The sequence below is a fragment of the Cetorhinus maximus genome, chromosome 15 (assembly GCF_964194155.1).
Source record: "Cetorhinus maximus chromosome 15, sCetMax3.hap1.1, whole genome shotgun sequence".
NCBI lineage: Eukaryota > Metazoa > Chordata > Chondrichthyes > Lamniformes > Cetorhinidae > Cetorhinus > Cetorhinus maximus.
The window spans coordinates 20,243,662-20,265,309 of NC_135893.1; the positions used below are offsets into that span (position 1 = coordinate 20,243,662).

A 21,648-nucleotide genomic window follows, 5' to 3' on the forward strand; every position below is an offset into this window, starting at 1 on the left:
GAATTCCATTCACAGGTATTGGAAATGGCATTGGTGAAGAAGTTGCTGGAGAATGAAGATGATCGACCTCCAGTAAAATCTGAATATTTAAAATATATTTTAAAATTTGTTTTTCAGTTTCTGAGCCTGGCTTCAAGTATTTTTAATTTCATTACATCTTCAATGCTGAACTCGAGGAACAACTTTATCCGGAATTACCTGAGTGTTTCTCTGACTGAACAGCACATGATGACATTAGCCAGTATCATTAAAGATGTGGACAAAGATGGAACAAAAGGTCAGCAAGCTCTTTTAGTGATGGCAACCAACAAGCTGTAGCTGGCATTCAGAACAAAGAGGTCTGCTTAAGCCTTGGATGTTGGTTGTGGCCTCTAAGTCTCATTTCTAAAGTGGAAGAGGAGTTGCTGTTGGTTCACTTACTGTTCCTGTATATTGCAACGCATTAGAATGGAGGACTTTGGACCTTCTGTCTGTCCATCCATCATGAAAGGAAAGTGCTGGAGACCCACTTGTCTTGTGAGGAAGGGTTCATGTACAGAGGAAATGAGTGTGAGGTTGGCAATTGTGGTACTACATGGACTAATGAAACAACACGAGCAATAAGTAAGAAGACTTTACTCTGGAAAGCCTGTAAGGTTTTCAAGAGATAGGGGACAGAACACTGGAGTGGGACTAATTGGATAGACCTTTCAAAGTTGGCACAACACAATGGGCTTTCTGTGCTGAATATTCTAATCAAAACAAAAATAAAATACTGTGGATGCTGGAAATCTGAAATAAAAACTGAAAATGCTGGAAATGCTAATCAAGTCAGGCAGCATCTGTGGAATGAGAAACCATTAACATTTCAGTCAATGACCTTTCATCAGAACTGGGGAAATGTAGTGAAATAAGTTATTAGGGCAAACTTAATCATGGCTTCTTAAAAATAAACTAATAAATGCCAGCTTACAGTTTTAAAATGGGTAGAATCTACCTTACCAAAGGACTTTCTTCTGAGTTGATATCCCAAGTAGATGTTGGAAAACCCTCTACCATAGTATACTTAGACTTCCAGAAAGCTTTTTAGAAAGTTCCACATGAAAGGCTGCAACACAAGCTTAATATAGTGGGTATCCAAGGTAAAATTTGGGAAAGCATCTTGTTCAAAGCTTCTTTTAACTTTTTATTTTTCTGATTTATTGTTTTATTTTCTCATTGGAAACTTTCTATGACTGAGGCAACTCTGGCTGATTTCTTAAAGCCTTGATAAGCTGTGGCTTCCATTTTCAAAAATTGGTTGCTTTTTTTTTTACATCTTTGGGTAAAACATTATTTTTGTATTCCTGTGTCCCTCTGTCTCCCTTTCTTGTTGACATTCAAAGTTTTTATTTTTGCATAGGGCCATCAGATGAGGAGTTTGCAGCTGCATTATATCACTTTAACCATTCTATGGTCACGTCTGATCTTCCATCACCTATCCTGCAGGTGAGTCCACAGTGCATCACTGACTGTGCTTAATTAATGTTGACAATATGTTTTTGTGTGTATGCTTCCCTCACCTGCTGTTGAATCCACTATGTGATATTAAAGATTGAATGATAATGCATGAGAGTGGGCTTCATTTCTTGATATCTGTGAAATGGTCATCTGTAAATAACAAGCTTGTGTGTTAAAAATGAAAATTTGCATCCAGAGTTACTGGCCAGAATGGTAGGCTGCGGTATTTCACATTAGGGGAGCTGCAGTGAGGGCTGAATGTCTTTCTAGCCACATGCTTTCTATGTTTCTCTATTGTGTAAAGTTTGAATTGCAGCACAAGTTTCTCTTATCCCCAACTTCTAATGTCGTGAGACAAGTCCTTTCAGTTTTATTTGTTGATGTATCTTTGTTATTATTCAATGTGAGCATCCCCCATTGAATAGCTCCTTCAAATCAACACTTTGATTTGAACAGTGTGAAGGGTCGATGCAGAAACTAAGCTTACTCACTGGGGAGGCAGTGGCATAGTGGTATTGTCACTCATATCCCAGAGAACCAGGGCAATGCTCTGGGGACCGGGGTTCAAATCCCACCATGGCAGATGGTGAAACTTGAATCCAATAAAAAGTCTGTTTTGTAAAAACCCATCTGGTTCACTAATGTCCTTTAGGGAAGGAAGTCTGCCCTCCTCACCTGGTCTGGCCTACATGTGACTGTGGTTGACTCTTAAATGCCCTCTGAGCAAGGGATTGGGAATGAGAAATAAATGCTGGCCTAGCCAGTGACGCCCATGAATGAATTTAGAAAAAACACTAGTGAGTTTACCCAACAAGCGGTGAGAATGTGTGACTTTCTACCATGGAGAATAGTGTAAATGCATTTAAGGGAGGCAAGATAAGCATATGAGGGGGAAGGGCATAGAGGCTTATGAGGAAAGGCAGGAGGAGGAGACTTGAGTAGGGCATGATTGCTGGCGTCGATTATTTGGGCCATGTGATCTGTTTCTATGCTGTATATCCTGTGTAATATGAAAGGTTTAAAATAGACATTGGAATAGCTTGCAAAAAGTGCATTGCTTTCGTGCTGCTATAGACAGCTGTTCAGGAGGAACTGGGTGGTTGGGTTGTGCTCTAGTGCATTTGATGCCTGTTACTAAGTAAATGTGTGTCTCAGTCCCAGATACTATTGTGTTAATTTTCAGATGGTTGTGATTGAAACTAGTTTTATGTACTGTTGGCAGTGTTGACTCTAATGATAGGAGTGTCAAAGTTTCAGATATGAAATAATCAGGCTCATGACAACAAATTGTCTTTTGTGACTATATTCACAGCATTGCAAAATACAGAACGAGTATAGTTACCTAATTCTGAATAGAGATAAAACAGCATCTTTGGTGAACTTTCTTCTTGAGGTCCCAGTCTCTGTTACCTAAGGTTATACCCAATTTGTTGACTCAGTTTCCTTCCTGATCTTGTTTTTAACCACTCTCTAGGCTCTTTTGCTTATTATTTTTGAGCAGTTCATTATTTTTAACTTGTCGGTGTTGCAACCTATATTCTTTTGCAAGCTGACACAAACACAAGGTTGTTATAATTCATTTGAACTATTCTCTATCTTGTGATATGGTATTTAGCCTATCTACATAGTAACCTTTTTCTCATATTTCACAACACATTTGCAGCTTTGCCCAACGATGGAACTGAATTCCATATATAATACGCTGATTAACAAGCTGATGTTGTGCATGAGTCTAGTATTGTGGTAAACACATTCAACATCATGGTGTTAACTATATGGTATTTTACTCAGAACACTCTGCTGCAGCAGCTGGGAATTGCGCCATTCTCTGAGGGTCCATGGCCGTTGTATATCCACTCGCAGAGTCTTTCTGTGCTATCACGCCTGCTGTTAATCTGGCAGCACAAAGCCAGTGCACAGGGTGAGCCAGATGTACCAGAGTGTATGAAAATCTGGGAAAGGTAAGGTATTCTTAATACTAACAAAACTCTTGAGAAAGATTGAAGAAACCTAAAGAGTCCTGTCATGCATCGTGCCTTTTGCTGTTCTCCTGAATGGAGTGCAGAATTAATGTTGCTTGTTATGTTTGAGTTCGTTTTGCTAAATTGAGAGAGGAAAAGTGGTGGTCATCTTTGACACCAGACATTGAAAGAGTGAAAACCCACCTATGTGCAGAATCACAGATGGAGGGAGTTATTGGCCCCATTGCTTTGGCTGTACAATTCCGGAATCCGTAGCTGATATCACAGTAATCACTTGTTTACCAATAGTTTTATAGCCTGCATGAGTAACTTTACTCTCAGCACAGAAGAGTAAATGAATGATTGTCTCCTTTTTCCCGGATAGGTTTATTGGGACACTGAAGCAAAACATATTCCATGGTGTAGTACCAACTGACTCAGAGGATCTGAATGTTGAGCACCTTCAGCTCCTACTACTAATTTTCCATAATTTCTCAGAGAGTGGCCGGCGTGCTGTGGTCACAATGTGCATTCAGGTGATTGTTGAAGTGGCATCTAAGGCAGAAGCTCAGGTTCGCTGTGTGCCACTGACTCTCGCCCGACTGTTGCTGGTTTTTGAATACATCCTTCAGCAATATTCAAAAGTGCCAATCTACCTATTTGAACAGGTAAGGACCAATTGAGCTGTTGACTGAATATGTAAGTTATAACTGAACCCATAATGCCAAACTGCAACATTGTGTTGACCCTATTACATTCTGTTGAACAAAACGTGTAGGTTAAATGATTGCTGGTTATGAAACTACAGGAGGTTTACGCCATTTGAGAAACGGGTACAGCGCCTAGGGTACTGGCTCAATGCATTTGGCAGTCTCATCACCAAAACCTGTCTTGTGCTTTGCTCACTGTTTTGTTGTGCTGGCCTTGCAACTTAGCCAACTCATTTACCCTAAGAGAAAGACCACATGGAACTGGGTATTGAGTATGTGCACTGTATTTTGTAAATCTAAATATAACATTTTATTTTACCTCTTTTGTGCTACTTTAGCAATCTTGGAGCAGTTGTTTGATTTCATATTCAGATTGCAACAGGGGTTCAGTAAATGTGGTTATTGAAACAAATAAAAGGGAACTGAGGCAGAGCCTCCTGAGTGAAAGTCATACTTGGGAACACTGCTCTACTTGGTAACTCTGCTCTGATGAAGACTTTCTATTTACTGCATTCCAGTCAGTGCTCAGGAGCATGAATTAAACCCTGGGTTGCTTTCGCTCTTTCTTCCCCAAAGTCATATTTACTCAGCAGAACAAAAATGGCAAACTTTATACAAAACACAGGAATTGTATTATGTACACCCTGATCTTACACAACACACATTGAAACACTGAATAAACCTCACATAGATAAACTCAAGAGCTAAAAGCTGCTGACAGACTACAGGAGAAACTTTTAACTTTTGGACAGCCATCAAGTCCAGGAAATATGTTTTCAGCTCACCCGCTGTGACACTTAACGCGTTATAATAATACAAATTGACTTAAAGGTCAGCAATAACTTCAATGTAGTTATGTTAACCTTACGTTAAAGTTGACACTTAAAATATTCTTTTCTTCATGTGGCATTGACTTCTTTGCATGGTGTCACAGGCACCAGTTGCCACCCAGTACTTCGCCCAACTAGATATTCTTTTACTTCAGACAGTGGATGTGAAGAAGTTAGTCAACTGTGGGGTTTTTTAAAGAGAGCCTGACCCTGTCCTTGCCATTTGCCACTTGTCTTTCCCTGCAGCGGCCGCTAAATAAAATCGCAGAACTGTCAGTGAAAGTATTTAAGCAATTTCAGCAAAGAAAATTAAATGAATTTTTCTACCCAATCCTCAGCCTTGTTTGTTCAGATTTTCATTTTCTCAAGCTGAACCTCACATTTCACTTTGTTTTAGTCCCTCACTCTCGAAGCCTAATTTTCTGCATTTTTGTTCCTGTGTTTTGTTTAGCTTCTGTTTTCTTTCATTATTCCTGCAAATGCCTGTGTTGTTTGTCTCTGCTTTCTAGGTGTTCAGTTTAAACTTCTGCCTTATGTCATTCGTTCAATCACAGCTATATATTTTTTTCCTCTCAGCCTCATCAATCCTATGCTGAGCCTGCCATTCAGTTAGTCAGTGTGGGGGCTCTGAACTCAACCAGTCATTTGTATCTTCAATTCTGCTTGATTTACACATGAGATTGTTGTCATTCTCTCTCCTTCAGATACTGTTTGAAAAAGTGAACTAAACAACATAAATGCAATACTGTCGTGGCATATGTGGGGCAGCCCATATTAGAGCATGTGTTTGGCTGACATTATGGATGTTTAATCTTTGCTGTAGATTCAGTACAATCTATTAACCTCACCAGTATGCGGTGCTGGTGCCATCGCCAGTGGCACCCAGGAATCTGGTCGACGCATTCAAGTGCCACTTTATCATGGATTTAAGGAGGTTGAAGAAAACTGGGCTAAACACAGTGGAACAGGTACGGCAAAGCTAGGCGAAACACAGTTGGACCACTGGTCCCTATAATTTTTCTTTGTGTACCATCTCTTTATTGCACCGAACAGTACATTCCAGAATGCAGCATGGCCACGCAGCTTGGAAAGAACATTGAGTGGGAAAGATATGGCAGAGCCAGACTAGAAACTGTTGGCAGGTACTGCAAACTGAGGATGAATGCTGAAAAGATAGAATTGTAGAATGGTCACGCGGCATGACAAAAGGTGAGACTGGAAATATCAGGTAATGAGAATGTAGATAGCGATATTTGTAGAAGAGAGGGATCAGTGGAATGGTTTATACTCTGGTTGTGGGAATTAGTTGAATGAGAAAATGTCAGAAATTCAAAGCACAAAAGATGAATCAGTCCATGACAGTGCGATATTTGAGGGCAGGAAGCATGGAGGAATTGGGGTAAAATTCAGAGAAATCTATAAACCAAATCAACAAATACAGGTTAAAGGGGCACTTTATTTAAAAATCAATCTGATAAAAAATGATGTGATCGTTTTAGACCTTGAACAGGAAAAAACATTTTAAAGACGCATAAGAACGTAACAAATAGGAGCAGGAGCAGGCCGTTCGGCCCCTCAAGCCTGCCCCACCATTCAATAAAATCATGGCTGATCTGTCCCAGGCCTCAACTCCTCTTTCGTGTCAGCTTCTCATACCCCTCAACTCCCCAATATTTCAAAAATCTATCTACCTCCTCTTGAAGTACTTTGTGATCCAGCCTCCAGAACTCTCTGAGATAGAGAATTCCAGACATTCAGTACCCTCTGAGAAAAGAAATTCCTTCGCATCTCAGTTTTAAATGAGTGTCCCCTTATTCTGTAACTATGTCCCCTAGTTTGAGATTTTCCCACTAGTGGAAACATCTTCTCAACATTTACCCTGTCAAGCCCCCTCAGAATTTTGTACGTCTCAATAAGATCGCCCCTCATTCTTCTAAACTCCAATGAATAAAGGCCTACCCTGTTTAGCCATTCTTGATAAGTCAACCCCTTCACCCCAGGAATCAGCCTCGTGAATCTCTTTTGAACTGCCTCCAATGCCAGTATATCCTTTCTTAAATACGGGGACCAGAAGTGTACACAGTACTCCAAATGCGGCCTCACCAGCACCCTGTACAGTTGTAACAAGACTTCCCTATTTTTAAACTCCAGCCCCCTAGCAATACAGGCCAAAATTCCATCTGCCTTCTTAATTACTTGCTGCACCTGCATGCTAACTTTTTGTTTTTCATGCACAAGAACACCCAGATCCCTCTGTGCTGCACTTTTTTGGAGTCACTCTCCATTTAAATAATTGTCTGCCTTTTGATTTTTCCTACCAAAGTGCATGACCTCGCACTTTCCTATATTAAAGTCCATCTGCCAAGTTTTTGCCCACTCACTTAACCTATCTATATCCCCTTGCAGATTCCTTATGTCTTCATCACAACATGCCCTCCCACCTATATTTGTATTGTCAGCAAATTTAGATACATTACACTCTGCCCCCTCCTGCAAGTCGTTAATACAGATTGTAAATAATTGAGATCCTAGGACTGATCCTTGTGGCACTCCACTAGTTACGTCTTTCCAACCTGAAAAAGACCCATTAATCTAGATTCTCTGTCTCCTATGTGTTAACGAATCCTCAATCCATGCTAATACATTACCCCCAATACTGTGAGCTCTTATCTTGTGCAATAACCTTTTTATGTGGCAACTTATTGAATGCCTTCTGGAAATCCAAATACACTACACCTAACGGTTCCCCTTTATCCACTCTGCTTGTTATATCCTCAAAGAACTCTAGCAAATTTGTCAAACATGATTTCCCTTTCATAAAACCATGTTGACTCTGTTTGATTGTGTTACGCTTTTCTAAATGTCATGCTATTTCTTCCTTAATAATGGACTCTAGTGTTTTCCCAATGACAAACGTTAGGCTGACTGGCCTATAGTTTGCTGCTTTTTGTCTCCCTCTCTTCTTGAACAGGAGCGTCACATTAGCGGTTTTCCAATCTGCTGGGACACTCCCAGATTCCAGTGAGTTCTGGAATATTTTGACCAATGCCTCCACTATATCTGCAGCCACTTCCTTTAAAACCCTTGGATGCAGGCCATCAGGTCCTGGTGACTCGTCTGCCTTTAGTCCCATTAGTTTCTCAAACACTTGTCCCTCATGATAGAGACTGTTACAAGATCTTTCCTCCTATTAGCTCCTTGCTTATCTGATATCTTTGGAATGTTTATAGTGTCCTCCACTGTGAAGACCGATGCAAAATATTGGTTTAAATTATCTGCCATTTCCCTGTTCCCCGTTATCAATCCTCCAGTCACGTCCTCCAAAGGTCCCGCGCTCACTTTAGCCTCTCTTTTTATATACCCATAGAAGCTCTTGCTGTTTGTTTTTATATTTCTTGCCAATTTACTTTCATAATCAATTTTCACTCTCTTTATTAGCTTTTTAGTCATCTGCTCCTGGTCCCTAAAAAAAAAAACTCCCAATCCTCTGGCCTACCACTAGTTTTTGGCGCTTTGTATGCCTTAGTTTTTGATTGGACACTCTCCTTGACTGCCTTTGTTAACCACAGGTGGTTCATCCTTCCCATCGAGTCCTTCTTTTTGACCGGGATAAATTTTTGTTGCGTGTTATGAAATATCTGCTTAAATGTCTGCCACTGCTCATCCACTGACCTTACCCGTAATCTATTTTCCCAACCCGCTTTAGACAACTCTTCATATATGATGCATCTGAGCTAGGAGGCTTCATGATAGGGAGCTGGATGTTAGAGGTTGGTATTTAGGACAGCTGGGTGTGGGAATAGTTAGAAAGAAAAGGCTGAGCAAGAGGGCAGTTTAGTATAGATGTGAGGGGGCTGGGTATTGGCAACAGCTGGTTACACAATGTGGGTCAGAATGAGTGATGTTCACAGTGAAGGGTTCCAGTGATCTGAATAACTATATAGATACAAAAGGACTGGGTATTGGGGGTGACTGGGTTGGTTGTTGGACAGAGTTGGTAACAGGGCTGGGTGTTGGAGCAAGAGGTATGGGTAGCTGGATATTGGACAAGGTATTTCAAACAAGCTGGCTGGGCTTACAATCTTCTGTTCCTCTGTTGTTGTGTTAGTACTGTCTGGGATATGACTTAAGGTCATATACAAGGATGGCTATAGAGTAATTTATAGCCTATGCTGAGTTTTTATTGCTGATACTGAGCTGCTGCTTTTCCACAGATTCAACGCCTTTGCCCAAATTCTACAGCATTCTTTCACATGAGACATCCACTGATGACAGGAGCAGATTGGATGAGATGGTGAGAACCATATAATTGGAGTTTCGGGGGGGAATAGTGGAATTCTGTGTAAAGTTGTAAATTTGTATAGTGTACGAGGATGGTAATATTAATACAACCGGGTTATGTAGTGTTTGTGTAACGATAATATTACAGTGTGCTGCAATGGCAAATTGTGTGGAGTATGGAATTTGCCTACAGACCTGCATGTAATGGGGTTTTGATGTTTATTCGAAATTTCTCCTTACAATTGTTTGATACTGCACTTAGAGACTTGGTTTTTCACTTTTTTTCTCTCCCCTCTTGTTCCATAGATCTGTGATGATCTTTGTACTGGTTCTTTGAAGTATGATGATCTGTATGCATCACTGATCTTGCTGTTAGCAGCTGGCTCACAATTTGACACACTCAGGAGGGAAGAGCACAAGAATGCAACACCTCTGGTAATGCACAGACTTTTGTTAGAATCATAAAACCTTGGAGCACTGTAGAAGGCCATTAGGGTCATTCTGTCTGCGCTCGCTCACTAAGAAAGCTATCCACTTAATTCCTTCCCACCCTTTCCTTCTGCCCTTTAAATACTTCTTTCTCAAATCCACTTTTATAAAAAGCTATCCTGTTTCCACCGCTATTTCTGGTAGAAGGTTCTGTGACTTAATAACCTTTTGTGCAAAAAAAAATCAAAAGTTTGCTTCACTCTTTAGTGGGTGGTCTTAAATTTATGGTCTCTAGTTATCAATTAGCATTCACCTCAATGTGGCGGGCATGGGCTGTATAAACTAAGGCTTGCCTGAGGATGGACAGTGGTGTCGAGCAGTCTTTGCTTTGGTAGGTTTGTTAGGTATGTCACGGTATGGGCAACAACCACTAGTTTATGTGTGGGGAATTTTTCTTTCTTTCAACTGAGGTGACCAAGAAAACTGGGCATCACAGGTATTGCTCTGTTTCCTTATTTACTTGTTCACTCTGTTGAGTTGAGATTAAATTGTATTAGTGGTTCTGACATGGAGAGTGGGTGAAGAAGAAAGATTGGAGCGCTGTCCTTCCAACCTCATTCGGTCTGAGCTGGCTGTGTGTACCTTTCATCCCGTTCCTTGATAAACATTTTCATTGATTTTTTAGGTCTACAGATATATAGGTCTACAGATGTTACAGATTTTGCAGATTTTGTGCCGCTTTTCACAATTCTTAAAAAGCTGGTGTGGGCCCTAAGTTGGGAGAGTAAATTTTTTAGCATTTGGTAACATTTTGCATCTATTGTCACCATAATGCTATTTTCACAGCATCACCTTCCGTTGAATTACTTTTCAAAGTTGTGACTGTGCCACATTTTTAATCTATTACTGATGCAGATTAAAATTCATTTCTAGAGTTTATTCCTAAAACCTAAGTTAATCTTCAAAATAGGGAGCCTAGTGTGTGCTGTACAGGTGTTGAAAAATCATTGTTGATTTACTGTAGGTTGCACAAATCGAAATTTTAACCAATATGTGTCTTTTTGGGCCAGCCTGAGTATGTTTTGGACTGAAAGTCTTTGACAGTGTTTGTAGCTGTGTGTGAATCATTGCTCGAGGGTTCCTGGCTGTTCTCTCACTGGCTTTTCCTTCTAGGAGGCATGCTCCATTCAATACTACTTCTTGATCTTGTGGAGGATCCTGGGTATCATGCCTCCGTCAAAAGCCTACATTAACCAAGTGGCATTGAGCACAACAGAGCTGAGCGAATGCGACATCCTGCACACACTTCGTTGGTCATCACGACTATGTATCAGCTCCTATGTAACCTGGATCAAGGTACTAAAGATACAAATTCTGTGGAGACATGATGAGGAGGTTGCTGACCATAAAAGATCAAAAAGAATCTCTCTTAGTGCAGCTTCAGTTGTGGGGAAAGGAAATGTACAAATTGTTAAAGTGGGGCGGGGGGGCAAAGGAGAAAGAATTGTGTGTTTGAGAATGTATTAGCAAGGAAACTGCCCAGAATGCACAACATCACAGACGATTAAAAAAAAAAAGTGCTCTTTCAGGTATTATTTTCTTTTTTCAGATTTTTTCCCCTATTGTCCTTATGGTGCTGCCTCATGCCAGGCTCCCAATTTCCTCGACCAAATTGTTTCACATGTGTGAGCAGTGAAAGTGTCAGACTGTTTGGTGGCTGCATTATAGGTGTGCCAAATCAAGTTCTTGCCAGATGGCTATGTACTTTCCAAAAGGGGTTTCTCGGTAGAGGCTATGAGCAGAAACCTTGAAACCAGGGGTGCAGAGGTCGCTATTATTACATTGACTGCTGCTTTAGCTGTTAACACTGCAGAACAGGCATGAGGCTTTGAATCTCTCTGATTTGTTTGGTACAGCTACAGTACTGTACTGGGCAGAGCGTTTACCAGTAGAATCAGTAGCATTGGCTATCATAACTTAAAAAGCTTTCATTAAGCTATGAACCTACTTAACATAAGAATAGCTGGAGGATTATTTGGTTATGTAACTGTAAAGGAAATATTAAGTAGGTAAAGCATGGTCATTTTCAATATGACAAAGCCCAGTTGTTCAGTGTGCTGTTTAGTACCTTGCTTTGACCAGTGTTTGATTTTGTGTTGGTAAAGGATCACCTGGTTCGACAGGGCATGAAGCTAGAACACGCTGGCTCGCTAGTGGAACTGGCCGTCACCAAGTGCAGTTCTGTGAAGTATGATGTGGAGCTTGCAGAGGAGTATGTTGCCAGACAGGTAAGAAGGACCACACCAGCATTTTCTCTGACTGGAGGGGGGTGTTTTTCTTTGTAAGAGGAGTATTTCTTTTTGAGGAAAGTACTCTCCTGATGGTTGTTTTTCAGGCTGTCACATCGATTGGCACGATATCGTCCAAAAATACTTTTAAGGGCTGAAGCTGGGTCAAGTGGAAAGGAAGAATTATTAACGTGAATACAAATATTGACTCTGCATCCTCATTGCAGTAGTGGCACTGATAGCAGGCCAGGCTTGCTTAGCCCCCTGGATGGGTGAGGCTCTCTGAGAAAGAAACTACACCAATAAACAAGTTCAAGGCAGAAATGTCTGCTGAAAAGGGAGATTTGGGGGCACTCTTATTAGGTCACAAAGAAACTGGCAAGAGACTTTAAACACCACATATAAATATTGTGGCTACAAAAGCAGGTCAGAAGCTAGGAATCCTGCGATGCATAACTCACCTCTTGACTCCCCAAAGCCTGTCAACCATCTACAAGGCTCAAGTCAGGAGTGTGATGGAATACTCCCCACCTGCCTGGATGAGTGCAGCTCCCACAACACTGAAGAAGCTTGACACCGTCTAGGACAAAGCAGCCTGCTTGATTGGCACCACATCCACAAACATTCACTCCCTCCAACACTGATGCACAGCAGCAGCAGTGTGTACCATCTACAAGATGCACTGCAGGAACTCACCAAGGCTCCTTAGACAGCACCTTCCAAACCCACAACCAATACCATCTAGAAGGACAAAGGTAGCAGATAGATGGGAACACTGGCAACAACCGCCACCTGAAGACTCACCATCCTGACTTGGGAATATATCACCATTCCTTCACTGTCGCTGGGTCAAAATTCTGGAACTCCCTAAAAACATTGTGGGTATACCTATACCACATGGACTGCAGCAGTTCAAGAAGGCAGCTCACCACCACCTTCTCAAGGGTAATTAGGGATGGGCAATAAATGCTGGCCCAGCCAGCGAAGCCCACACCCCATGAACGAATAAAAAAAAAAACCACAGTGAAATGCCCTATGAAAAACAAGCAAGGTTGAAGGAAGCATGTTGGCTTCTGGTGTAGAAAGCTGCATCAGCTCTTTAATGTCAGATGGTTTAACGTGGTGATGATAACCAGGTGACCACGTGTACTACAGATAGGACAGATGCTGATACCGATTATAAAGTCTGAGAGAGAAGATGGACCTACATGGTCCCATTCTGAGTGTCTGACACAGGAATCTCTAAGAAAACATTGAAATAGAATCCGTATGGAAAAGTGCTGGAGGTGACTCTTTAGAAACTCAAACGCAATGATGACAGGCTGAAGTGCACTTGCAACTAAGCGAGTTGTATGTAAAAGCCCAAAATAGAATTGAATGTCAGTAATTACCTTGCATACCTTCAAGGCACAGGAAGAATGATGAATGGTGCAGACAACAGCTTCTCTAGATCCAGGATGTTTGTGTGTGTGTGTCAATCTGTCTCCAATTAGCTATTAATTTATGAAACAATTCTGACTATTTAATCAGCTCATTCCTTCTTGTAGTTGCTAATTGACAAAATAGATATTGCATTCACGGTAAAGTTATGTTCAATGCTACTTCTAATTCATGAGATTAATTAGGTCTTTCCTTCAAATTTAGATTTCTTCCTATTGTGGAATTGATGCGAGCATTATCCTCCCACTTAGCCGCCTCCCAAACCTGCAGACCATCTACACGCTTGATGCAGTCATTTCAAAGGTCCAAGTGTCTCTGGATGAGTATTTCTCCAAGGTGGCTGCAGAAACGGATTCCCATAAAACATCTGAGATCACAAAGAATCTGCTTCCTGCAACTCTTCAGCTGATTGGCATCTATGCTGCATTTACCAGGTATAAATTTTGGATTATCTGATAGTTTTGACATTAGTTGCTGTTTGAAATGCTATCATGGTGGTCAGTTTTGTTCTGCACTGAGAGTTGGTGAGGGAGTTTTAAGGGTTATTTCTATCTAAAGTCTATTTTTTTTAAATTTAGCAATCAACTAAAAATTACTCCTTATGCTAAGAGAAGTTAAGTTTATTCCAGCCTTAAACAGGAGTGTACAAACTGAGAGCAGCTGCAGCTAGTTTATTAGGTAGCTAGCTTAAACTGGTTTTTAGAAGCTTGAATCAGTTGTTTTTCAGAAAGCATAAAAACAGGGGGTCCTCAGAGCTGCTTGGTCTCCCCTGCATGCTGCACATAAGTGTGTCAAGCTGGGAGTCTGGTGAGTGAGGGAGGTGCTCCTTTTTCTACCTTTTTCAGCCTCCAGTAGTTGGCTCTTACTTCGGTACAGGGGAAAAAGCCGATTGGTGAGTAACTGGTAAGTTATTCTACTTGTTCTAATTGTAACAAATAGTTGTTAAAGTTATGATATGGCAGGCCAGCTCGGCCAAGTGAAATGCACATCCTGCAGTATGTGGAAAGTCATGGTTGCATCATGTGTCCTAGACGAACACATCTGTAGGAAGTATCACCGGCTGCAGACGCTTGAGCTCCAGGTTTTGGAACTTGAGCGGCAGCTGAAGTCACTGTGGTGCATCTGCAAGGCAGAGAACCAAGTGGATAGCACGTTTAGGGAGGTGGTCACACTGCAGATTAGGAACGTGCAGGCAGAAGGTGAATGGGTAACCACCAGGTAGTCTAAGAGAACCTGGCAGGCATTGTAGGAGTACCCCGAGTCGACCTTGCTTGCTTATTGGTTTTCCATTTTGGATGCAAGTGAAAGCGATGTTCCTCAGGGGAGTGCAGCCAGACCAAAGTCCATGGCACCATGGGTGGCTCAGCTGCACAGGACAGAAGGAAGAAGAGTGGAAGAGCAATAGTGATAGAGAATTCCATAGTCAGGGGATCAGACAGGCATTTCTGCAGCTGTAAACATGACTCCAGGATAGTGTGTTGCCTCCATGCTGCCAGGGTCAAGGATATCATGAACATCCTTCTGGGGGAGGGTGAACAGCCAAAGGTCTGGTCCACATTGGTACCAGTGATATAGGTAGGAAAAGGAATGAGGTCCTGAAAGCAGATTTTAGGAAGGAAATTAAAAAGCAGGACCTCAAAAGCAGTAATCTCAGGATTACTCCCAGTGCCATGTGCTAGTGAGCATAGGAATAGGAGGATTGAGCAATTGAATATGTAGCTGAACAATTGGTGTGCGTGGGTGGGCATTAGACTTCTGTGGCACTGGGACTAGTTCTGGGGCAGATGGGACCAGTACAAGCTGGACAGGTTGCACCTTCACAGGACCAGGACTATTATCTTCACAGGAAGATTTGCTGGAGCTGTTGGGGAGGGTTTAAACTAGCTTGTCAGGGGAATGGGAACCTGAAGTGTAGCTCAAATTGGAAGGAAGTAAAGCTGGTAACAGGAAGTAGAAACGTCGCAAGTGAAATTAGAAGGCAGACCAGACGACGGTAAACAGCAACCAGGCTCCGAATGCGGAATAATATTAAAAAGACAAAGTTAAGGGCACTCTACCCAAATGCATGCAGCATTTGCAACAAGGTGGTGGCACAAATAGAGGGTAAATGGTTATGATTGAATTGCCATTACGGAAACATGGCTACAAGGTGACCAAGACTGGGAACTGAATATTCAAGGATATTTGACATTTAGAAAGGACAGGCGAAAAGGAAAAGGTTTTGCTGTTGCGCTGATGATAAGGGACGGGATCATACATTAGTAAGGGAGCATCTCAGATCCAAAGAACAAAATATAGGATCTGTTTGGATGGAGCTAAGAAACAGCAAGGGACAGAAAACATTGGTAGGAGTTGTTTATAGGCCACCAAACAATAGTGGTAGTGTGGGGCATGGTATTAATCAGGAGATTAGAGAAGCATGCAACATGGGTAATACAGTAATCATGGGTGACTTCAATCTGCATATAGACTGGGTAAGTCTAATGAGCACTAATGCTGTGGAGGACTATTTTCTGGAGTGTGTTAGGGATGGTTTTCTAGAGTAGTATGTTGAGGAACTGACTAGAGAACAGGCTATTTTAGAACTAGTATAATGTAACAAAGAGCTAATTAATAATCTTGTTTTAAAAGAACCTTTAGGGATGAGTGAGCATAATATGATAGAATTTTACATTATGTTTGAAAGTGAGGTAATTCAATCTGAAACCACGGTGTTAAATTTGAACAAAGGAAATTATGAAGGTATGAGGGGCAAATTGACTGAGGTGGATTGGGAAAATACATTAAAAGGTATGATGGCACACAGGCAATGGATAATCTTTAAAGAACTATTACATTGTTTACAGCAACTATACATTCCTTCAAGGCACAAAAATCCAAAAAGAAAAATCAGTCAGCCATGGCTAACAAAGGAAGTTAAAGATTGTAAAAGAAAAGACCTATAAAGTTGCTAGGAATAGTAGTAAACAACAGGATTGGGAACATTTTAGGATACAGCAAAGGAGGACCAAGAAACTGATAAGGGAGGTTAGAATCTGAAAGTAAAGTAGCAAAAAGCATAAAAATGGACTGTAGAAGTTTCTATAGGTATGTAAAAAGGAAATGTTTGTCTAAGACAAATGTGGGCCCATTGCCAGCAGAGTCAGGAGAATTTATAATCAGGAATAAAGAAATGGCAGAGAAGCTACATGATTACTTTGTGTCTGTCTTCACTGAGGAAGATACAAGAAATCTCCCAGAATTGGAGATCCAAGGGACTAGGGAGAATGAGGAAATGAAGGAAATTAGAATTAGTAAGAAGGTTGTATTGGAGAAATTATTGGGACTGAAGGTTTGTCAAGTCCCCGGGACCTGATATTTTACATCCCAGAGTGTTGAAAGAGTTAGCTATGGATCTAGTGGATGCATTGGTGATCATCTTCCAAATTCTTTAGATTCTGGAATGGTTCCTGTGAGATTGGAAGGTAGCAAATGTCACCCCGCTATTTAAAAAGGGAGGGAAAGAGAAAACGGAGCTACAGACCTGTTAGCCCTACATCAGTAGCAGGGAAAATGCTAGAATCTGTTATAAAGGATGTGATAAATGGACATTTGGATAATAATGATCTGATTGGGCATAGTCAACATGGGTTTATGAATGAGAAATCATGTTTGACGAATCTGTTGGAGTTTTTTGAGTATGTTACTAACAGAATTGATAGAGGGTAGTTGGTGGACATAGTGTACTGAATTTTCGGAAGGCTTTTGATAAAGCCCCCCACAGGAGGTTGGTTAGCAAAATTAAAGCACATGGGATAGGAGGTAATATACTGGCATGGATTAAGGATTGGTTAACAGGCAGAAAACAGTGTAGGAATAAATGGGTCACTCTCACTTTGGCAGGCTGTGACTAGTGGAGTACCACAACTTTAGTACTTGGGCTGCAGCTGTTCACAATATGTATCAGTGATTTGGACAAAGGGACCAAATGTAAAATTCGTGGATGACGCAAAACTAGGTGAGAATGTGTTGTGAGGAAGATGTAAAGTGGCTTCAAGGGGATTTGGACATAGAACATAGCAGATGGAATATAATGTGGAAAAACATGAGGTCATCCACTTTGATAGGAGGAACAGATGTGCAGAATATTTCTTAAATGGCGAGAGATTAGAAAGTGTAGATGCACAAAGGGACTTGGGTGTCTTCGTCAGTAATTTACAGAAAGCTAACGTGCAGATGCAGCAAGCAATTAGGAAAGCAAATGGTATGTTGGCTTTTATCGCATGAGGATTTGAGTACAGGAGTAGCGAAGTCTTGCTTCAGTTGTATAGAATCTTGGTTAGACTGCACCTGGAGTACTGTGTGCAGTTTTGGTCCTCTTACCTTTGGAAGTATATTATTGCTATAGAGGGAGTGCAAAAAAAGTTCACCAGACTTGTTCCTGGGATGGCGAGACTGTCCTATGAAGAGAGATTGGGGAAACTGAGCCTGTATTGTCTAGAGTTTCGAAGAATGAGGGATGATCTAATTGAAACCTACACATATCTTAAAGCGATAGACAGGGCAGATGCAAGTAAGATGTTTCCCCTGGTTGGGCAGCCTAGAACCAGGAGGTGCAATTTTAAAATAAGGGTGAAGCCACTTCGGACTGAGATGAGGAAAACATTTTTTACTCAAAGGGTTATGAATCTTTGGGAAATCTCTACCCAAGAGGGCTGTGGAAGCTCAGTCAATGAGTATGTTTAAAGCAGAGATTGACAGATTTCTAAATACCAATGACATAAATGGATATGGGGATAGTGTGTGAAGAAGGCATTGAAATGGATGATCAGCCATGATTATATTGAATGATGGAGCAGGCCCGTTGGGCTGAATGGCCAACTTCTGCCCCTATATTCCTATTTATCCTGGTTGGTGGGAAAGAACCATACAATGTTGGCTTCAAGCACTTTCAAGCCAGAGACACATTGCACTCGCATCAGCAATTCTAGGTCAGGTGTATGATGGCTACATTAAGCATAAGTTTCACTTTGCTCCCAACAACACTCAACAACCCAACTATAACCTAAGATGAGTGTCTCCTATTGGACCATTGTGAATTTCTCAGCTTATGTACAACGTTTAGGTGGTGACTGTGACAATTTGTTGAGGTATTGATAGTTCTATAATGGGCTTGGAATTTCTAAAAACACTAAATTTTTCATCAAGAATGTTCACATTTTGCAGGAAAAGGAGACTTTAATCTCAGTTTGGCTGAGTTCAAGATTAGATCATAGAAGTGAAAGGATGGTGTGTTTAATGCACTGGATTGAACTATCTGTAAATAGTATTGTAAAATTAGTTGCTTCCATCTTTGTGTGAAATGTAAGCCACTCAATTTTTTTTTAATTTGTTCATGGGATGTGGGCTTCACTGGCTAGGCAAGCATTTATTGCCCATCCCTAATTGCACTTGAAAATGTGGTGGTGTGCTGCCTTCTTGAACTGCTGGAGTCCATGTGTTGTAGAAACACCCACAGTGCTGCTAGGAAGGGAGTTCCAGGATCTTGACCCAGCAACAATGAAGGAACGGCGATACAGTTCCAAGTCAGGATGATGTGTGGCTTGGAGGGGAACTTGGTGGTGGTGTTCCCTGCATTTGCTACCCTTGTCCTTCGAGGTGGTAGAGGCCAGGGGTTTGGACGGTGCTGGCTAAGGAGGCCTTGTGAGTTCCTGCAGTGCATCTTGTAGCTGGTACACACTGCTACCACTGTGCATCAGTGGTGGAGGGAGTGTATGTGGATGGGCTGCCAATCAAGTGGGCTGCTTTGTCCTGGATGGTGTCAAGCTTCTTGAGTGTTGCTGGAGCTGCACTCATCCAGGTAAGTGGAGTGTATTCCATCACACTCCTAACTTGTGGGTGGTGGATAGGCTTTGGGAAGTCAGGAGGTGAGTTACTCTCTGCAGAATCCCCAGCCCCTGACCTGCTCTGGTAGCCATAGTATTTATATGGCTGGCCCAGTTGAGCTTCTGGTCAATGTTGATAGGGGATTCAGCGATGGTAGTGCCATTGAATGTCGGGGGGAATTGGTTAGATTCTCTCTTGTTGGAGATGGCCATTGACAGGCACTTGAGTGGTGCAAATATTAATTGCCACTTAGCAGCTGAAGCCTCAATGTAGCCCATGTCTATACGGCCACAGCTTCAGTATCTGCGAATTCAGGAGTCGCGAATGGTGCTGAACATTGCACAATGATCTGCGAACATCCCCATTTCTGACCTTGTGATGGAGGGAAGATCATTGATGAAGCAACTGAAGATGGTTGGGCCTCGGACACATCCCTGAGGAACTTCTGCAGCGATGCCCTGGGTGTGAGATGATTGACCTCCAAAACCAAAGCTGTCGTCTTTTGTGCTAGGTATTACTCCAACAGGTGAGGAGTTTTCTCCTGATTCCCATTGACTTTAATTTTGCTAGTGTTCCTTGATGCCACATTCATTCAAATGCTGCTTTGATGTCAAGGGCAGTCACTCTCACGTCACCTCTGGAGCACTTTTGTCCATGTTTGGACCAAGGCTGTAATGAGGTCAGGAGCTGAGTGGCCCTGGTGGAACCCAAACTGAGCATCAGTGAGCAGGTTATTGCTGAATAAGTGCAGCTTGATAGCACTATCGACGACACCTTCCATCACCCTTTGCTGATGATTGAGAGTAGACTGATGGGGTGGTAATTGGCAGGGCGTATTTGTCCTGCTTTTTGTGGACAGGACTTAACTGGGCAATTTTCCATATTGCCAGGTAGAAAATGATAAATGTGCTTACTATGTATGTACGGACATCAGTGGTTAAGTTTTAATATTTAACACTAATTATAAATGAGTGTTTTTGACAAGGTTATGTCTTACATCCTGATTGGTTGATAATTGATATTAGATCGTATCTGTTGAGAAGTCTGTGTGAGGAGGGCGCGACTGAAAGTCCAACTGAGGAGAAGCTGCACGGTTACGCAGCAGCACTGGCGATTGGATCTACTCGCTGCAAGACTAACTCTATTGGTAAGGACAGGAATTGCTTTGGTATTTGACATGCTTTAGCAGTGTCACCAGAGGTAACTGGAATGAACGTAGAATGAGCTGCAGGCATTATTCTTTTACTTGAATGTCTTTGTGACAGTTTTATTTTCTTCTGGCCTTTTTCTTCTTGCCTATATCTGTTGACTTCTTGTAGGGCTTTCAACAGCCCTCTGATACTTCGCTCAGCTGACTATTCAATGTGTGAACCTGGCACCATAACAAAGACCATGTGTACCTGATGTCTGCATACACTGACCTCTAGCAGAGCTTGCTTAAGATGATGAGGCACAGGAATCCTGGCTGTTATATTTCTTTCTCTTTCTTCATTTCCTTCCACTCTTGAGATTTTGATGCCAGTCAGGGTGTCCCACTTCTGCCCTATTTGAGACAGACAGCAATTGAACTTGGGACTTTTGTATCATGTGTGACTTAGTGCTACACTGAAATTCATTGTGGTGAATACTATGGTGTTCATGATAGCTGCAAAGTCTTTTTTGGTAAACCTCATTCATGTGTGACTTCTGAAGATGGTATCTGTCTTAGAACTGGATGATAGTTAATGTGGAAAACATCTTAAAATCCAACTCATTATGCCAGAATTAACTTTATGGCTGCGACTCAGAGATTACTTGTCACCCCCACCCACTGTGCAGTAGAAGTAGGTGGGTGCCGTACAGAGCTGGAATTTCTCTCAGCCTGAAGTTACAGCTGTAGCTGTGTAAAATAACCTGTTCTGTGTGATGCCTAATAGTGAATTCCCTGCTTGAAATTATTCTTATTTTCTCATGCTGATTGTGATTGTATTTGCAGCTCAGTTAGTGGTACAGAACCTGCCATCATCTGTACAGACACTGTGTGAAACGTGGAACAATATCCACACCAATGAGTTCCCCAACATCGGATCATGGGTACGTAAAAGGTCATTCACATCTGGCAAAGTATGCAATAGATTTGTAATATTGGTAACCAGTACAACCTTTGGATGGGATGTTAAAAAGATCCTGTGGCACTGTTTTAAGGAGGATAGGGGGTCTGGCCAGCATTTTTTCCCCTTTAATCAAAAGTTGATTAACTGGTCATTTATCTCACTACTGTGAGATTGTGGTGCTAAATGGCTGCTATTCTGTTAAATAAGACATTGCATTCAGATTAATTCTTGTATTTAAATGCTTTGAGGCATTTCTGAAAGATACTTTCATT

The 21,648-nt window shown here is 41.6% G+C and overlaps 1 protein-coding gene across 8 annotated transcripts in view; it reads left to right on the forward strand.

Moving 5' to 3' along the window:
* Positions 1–21,648, forward strand: part of ubr4 (ubiquitin protein ligase E3 component n-recognin 4) — a 182,104-nt gene that overhangs the window by 29,378 nt on the left and 131,078 nt on the right. For 7 of the 8 annotated variants that reach the window (XR_013578892.1, XM_078557988.1, XM_078557990.1 and 4 more), the window contains exons 16-27: positions 118–277; positions 1,382–1,467; positions 3,271–3,440; positions 3,826–4,108; positions 5,804–5,948; positions 9,195–9,274; positions 9,568–9,696; positions 10,864–11,046; positions 11,856–11,978; positions 13,623–13,852; positions 20,309–20,430; positions 21,259–21,356. Coding sequence is in view for 7 of the 8 variants with exons in the window: in XM_078557988.1 (XP_078414114.1) it covers positions 118–277; positions 1,382–1,467; positions 3,271–3,440; positions 3,826–4,108; positions 5,804–5,948; positions 9,195–9,274; positions 9,568–9,696; positions 10,864–11,046; positions 11,856–11,978; positions 13,623–13,852; positions 20,309–20,430; positions 21,259–21,356 (1,809 nt within the window). In the remaining variant the exon portion in view is untranslated. The remainder of the gene's footprint in view (positions 1–117; positions 278–1,381; positions 1,468–3,270; positions 3,441–3,825; positions 4,109–5,803; positions 5,949–9,194; positions 9,275–9,567; positions 9,697–10,863; positions 11,047–11,855; positions 11,979–13,622; positions 13,853–20,308; positions 20,431–21,258; positions 21,357–21,648) is intronic. The other variant, XM_078557994.1, reaches the window with a different exon arrangement.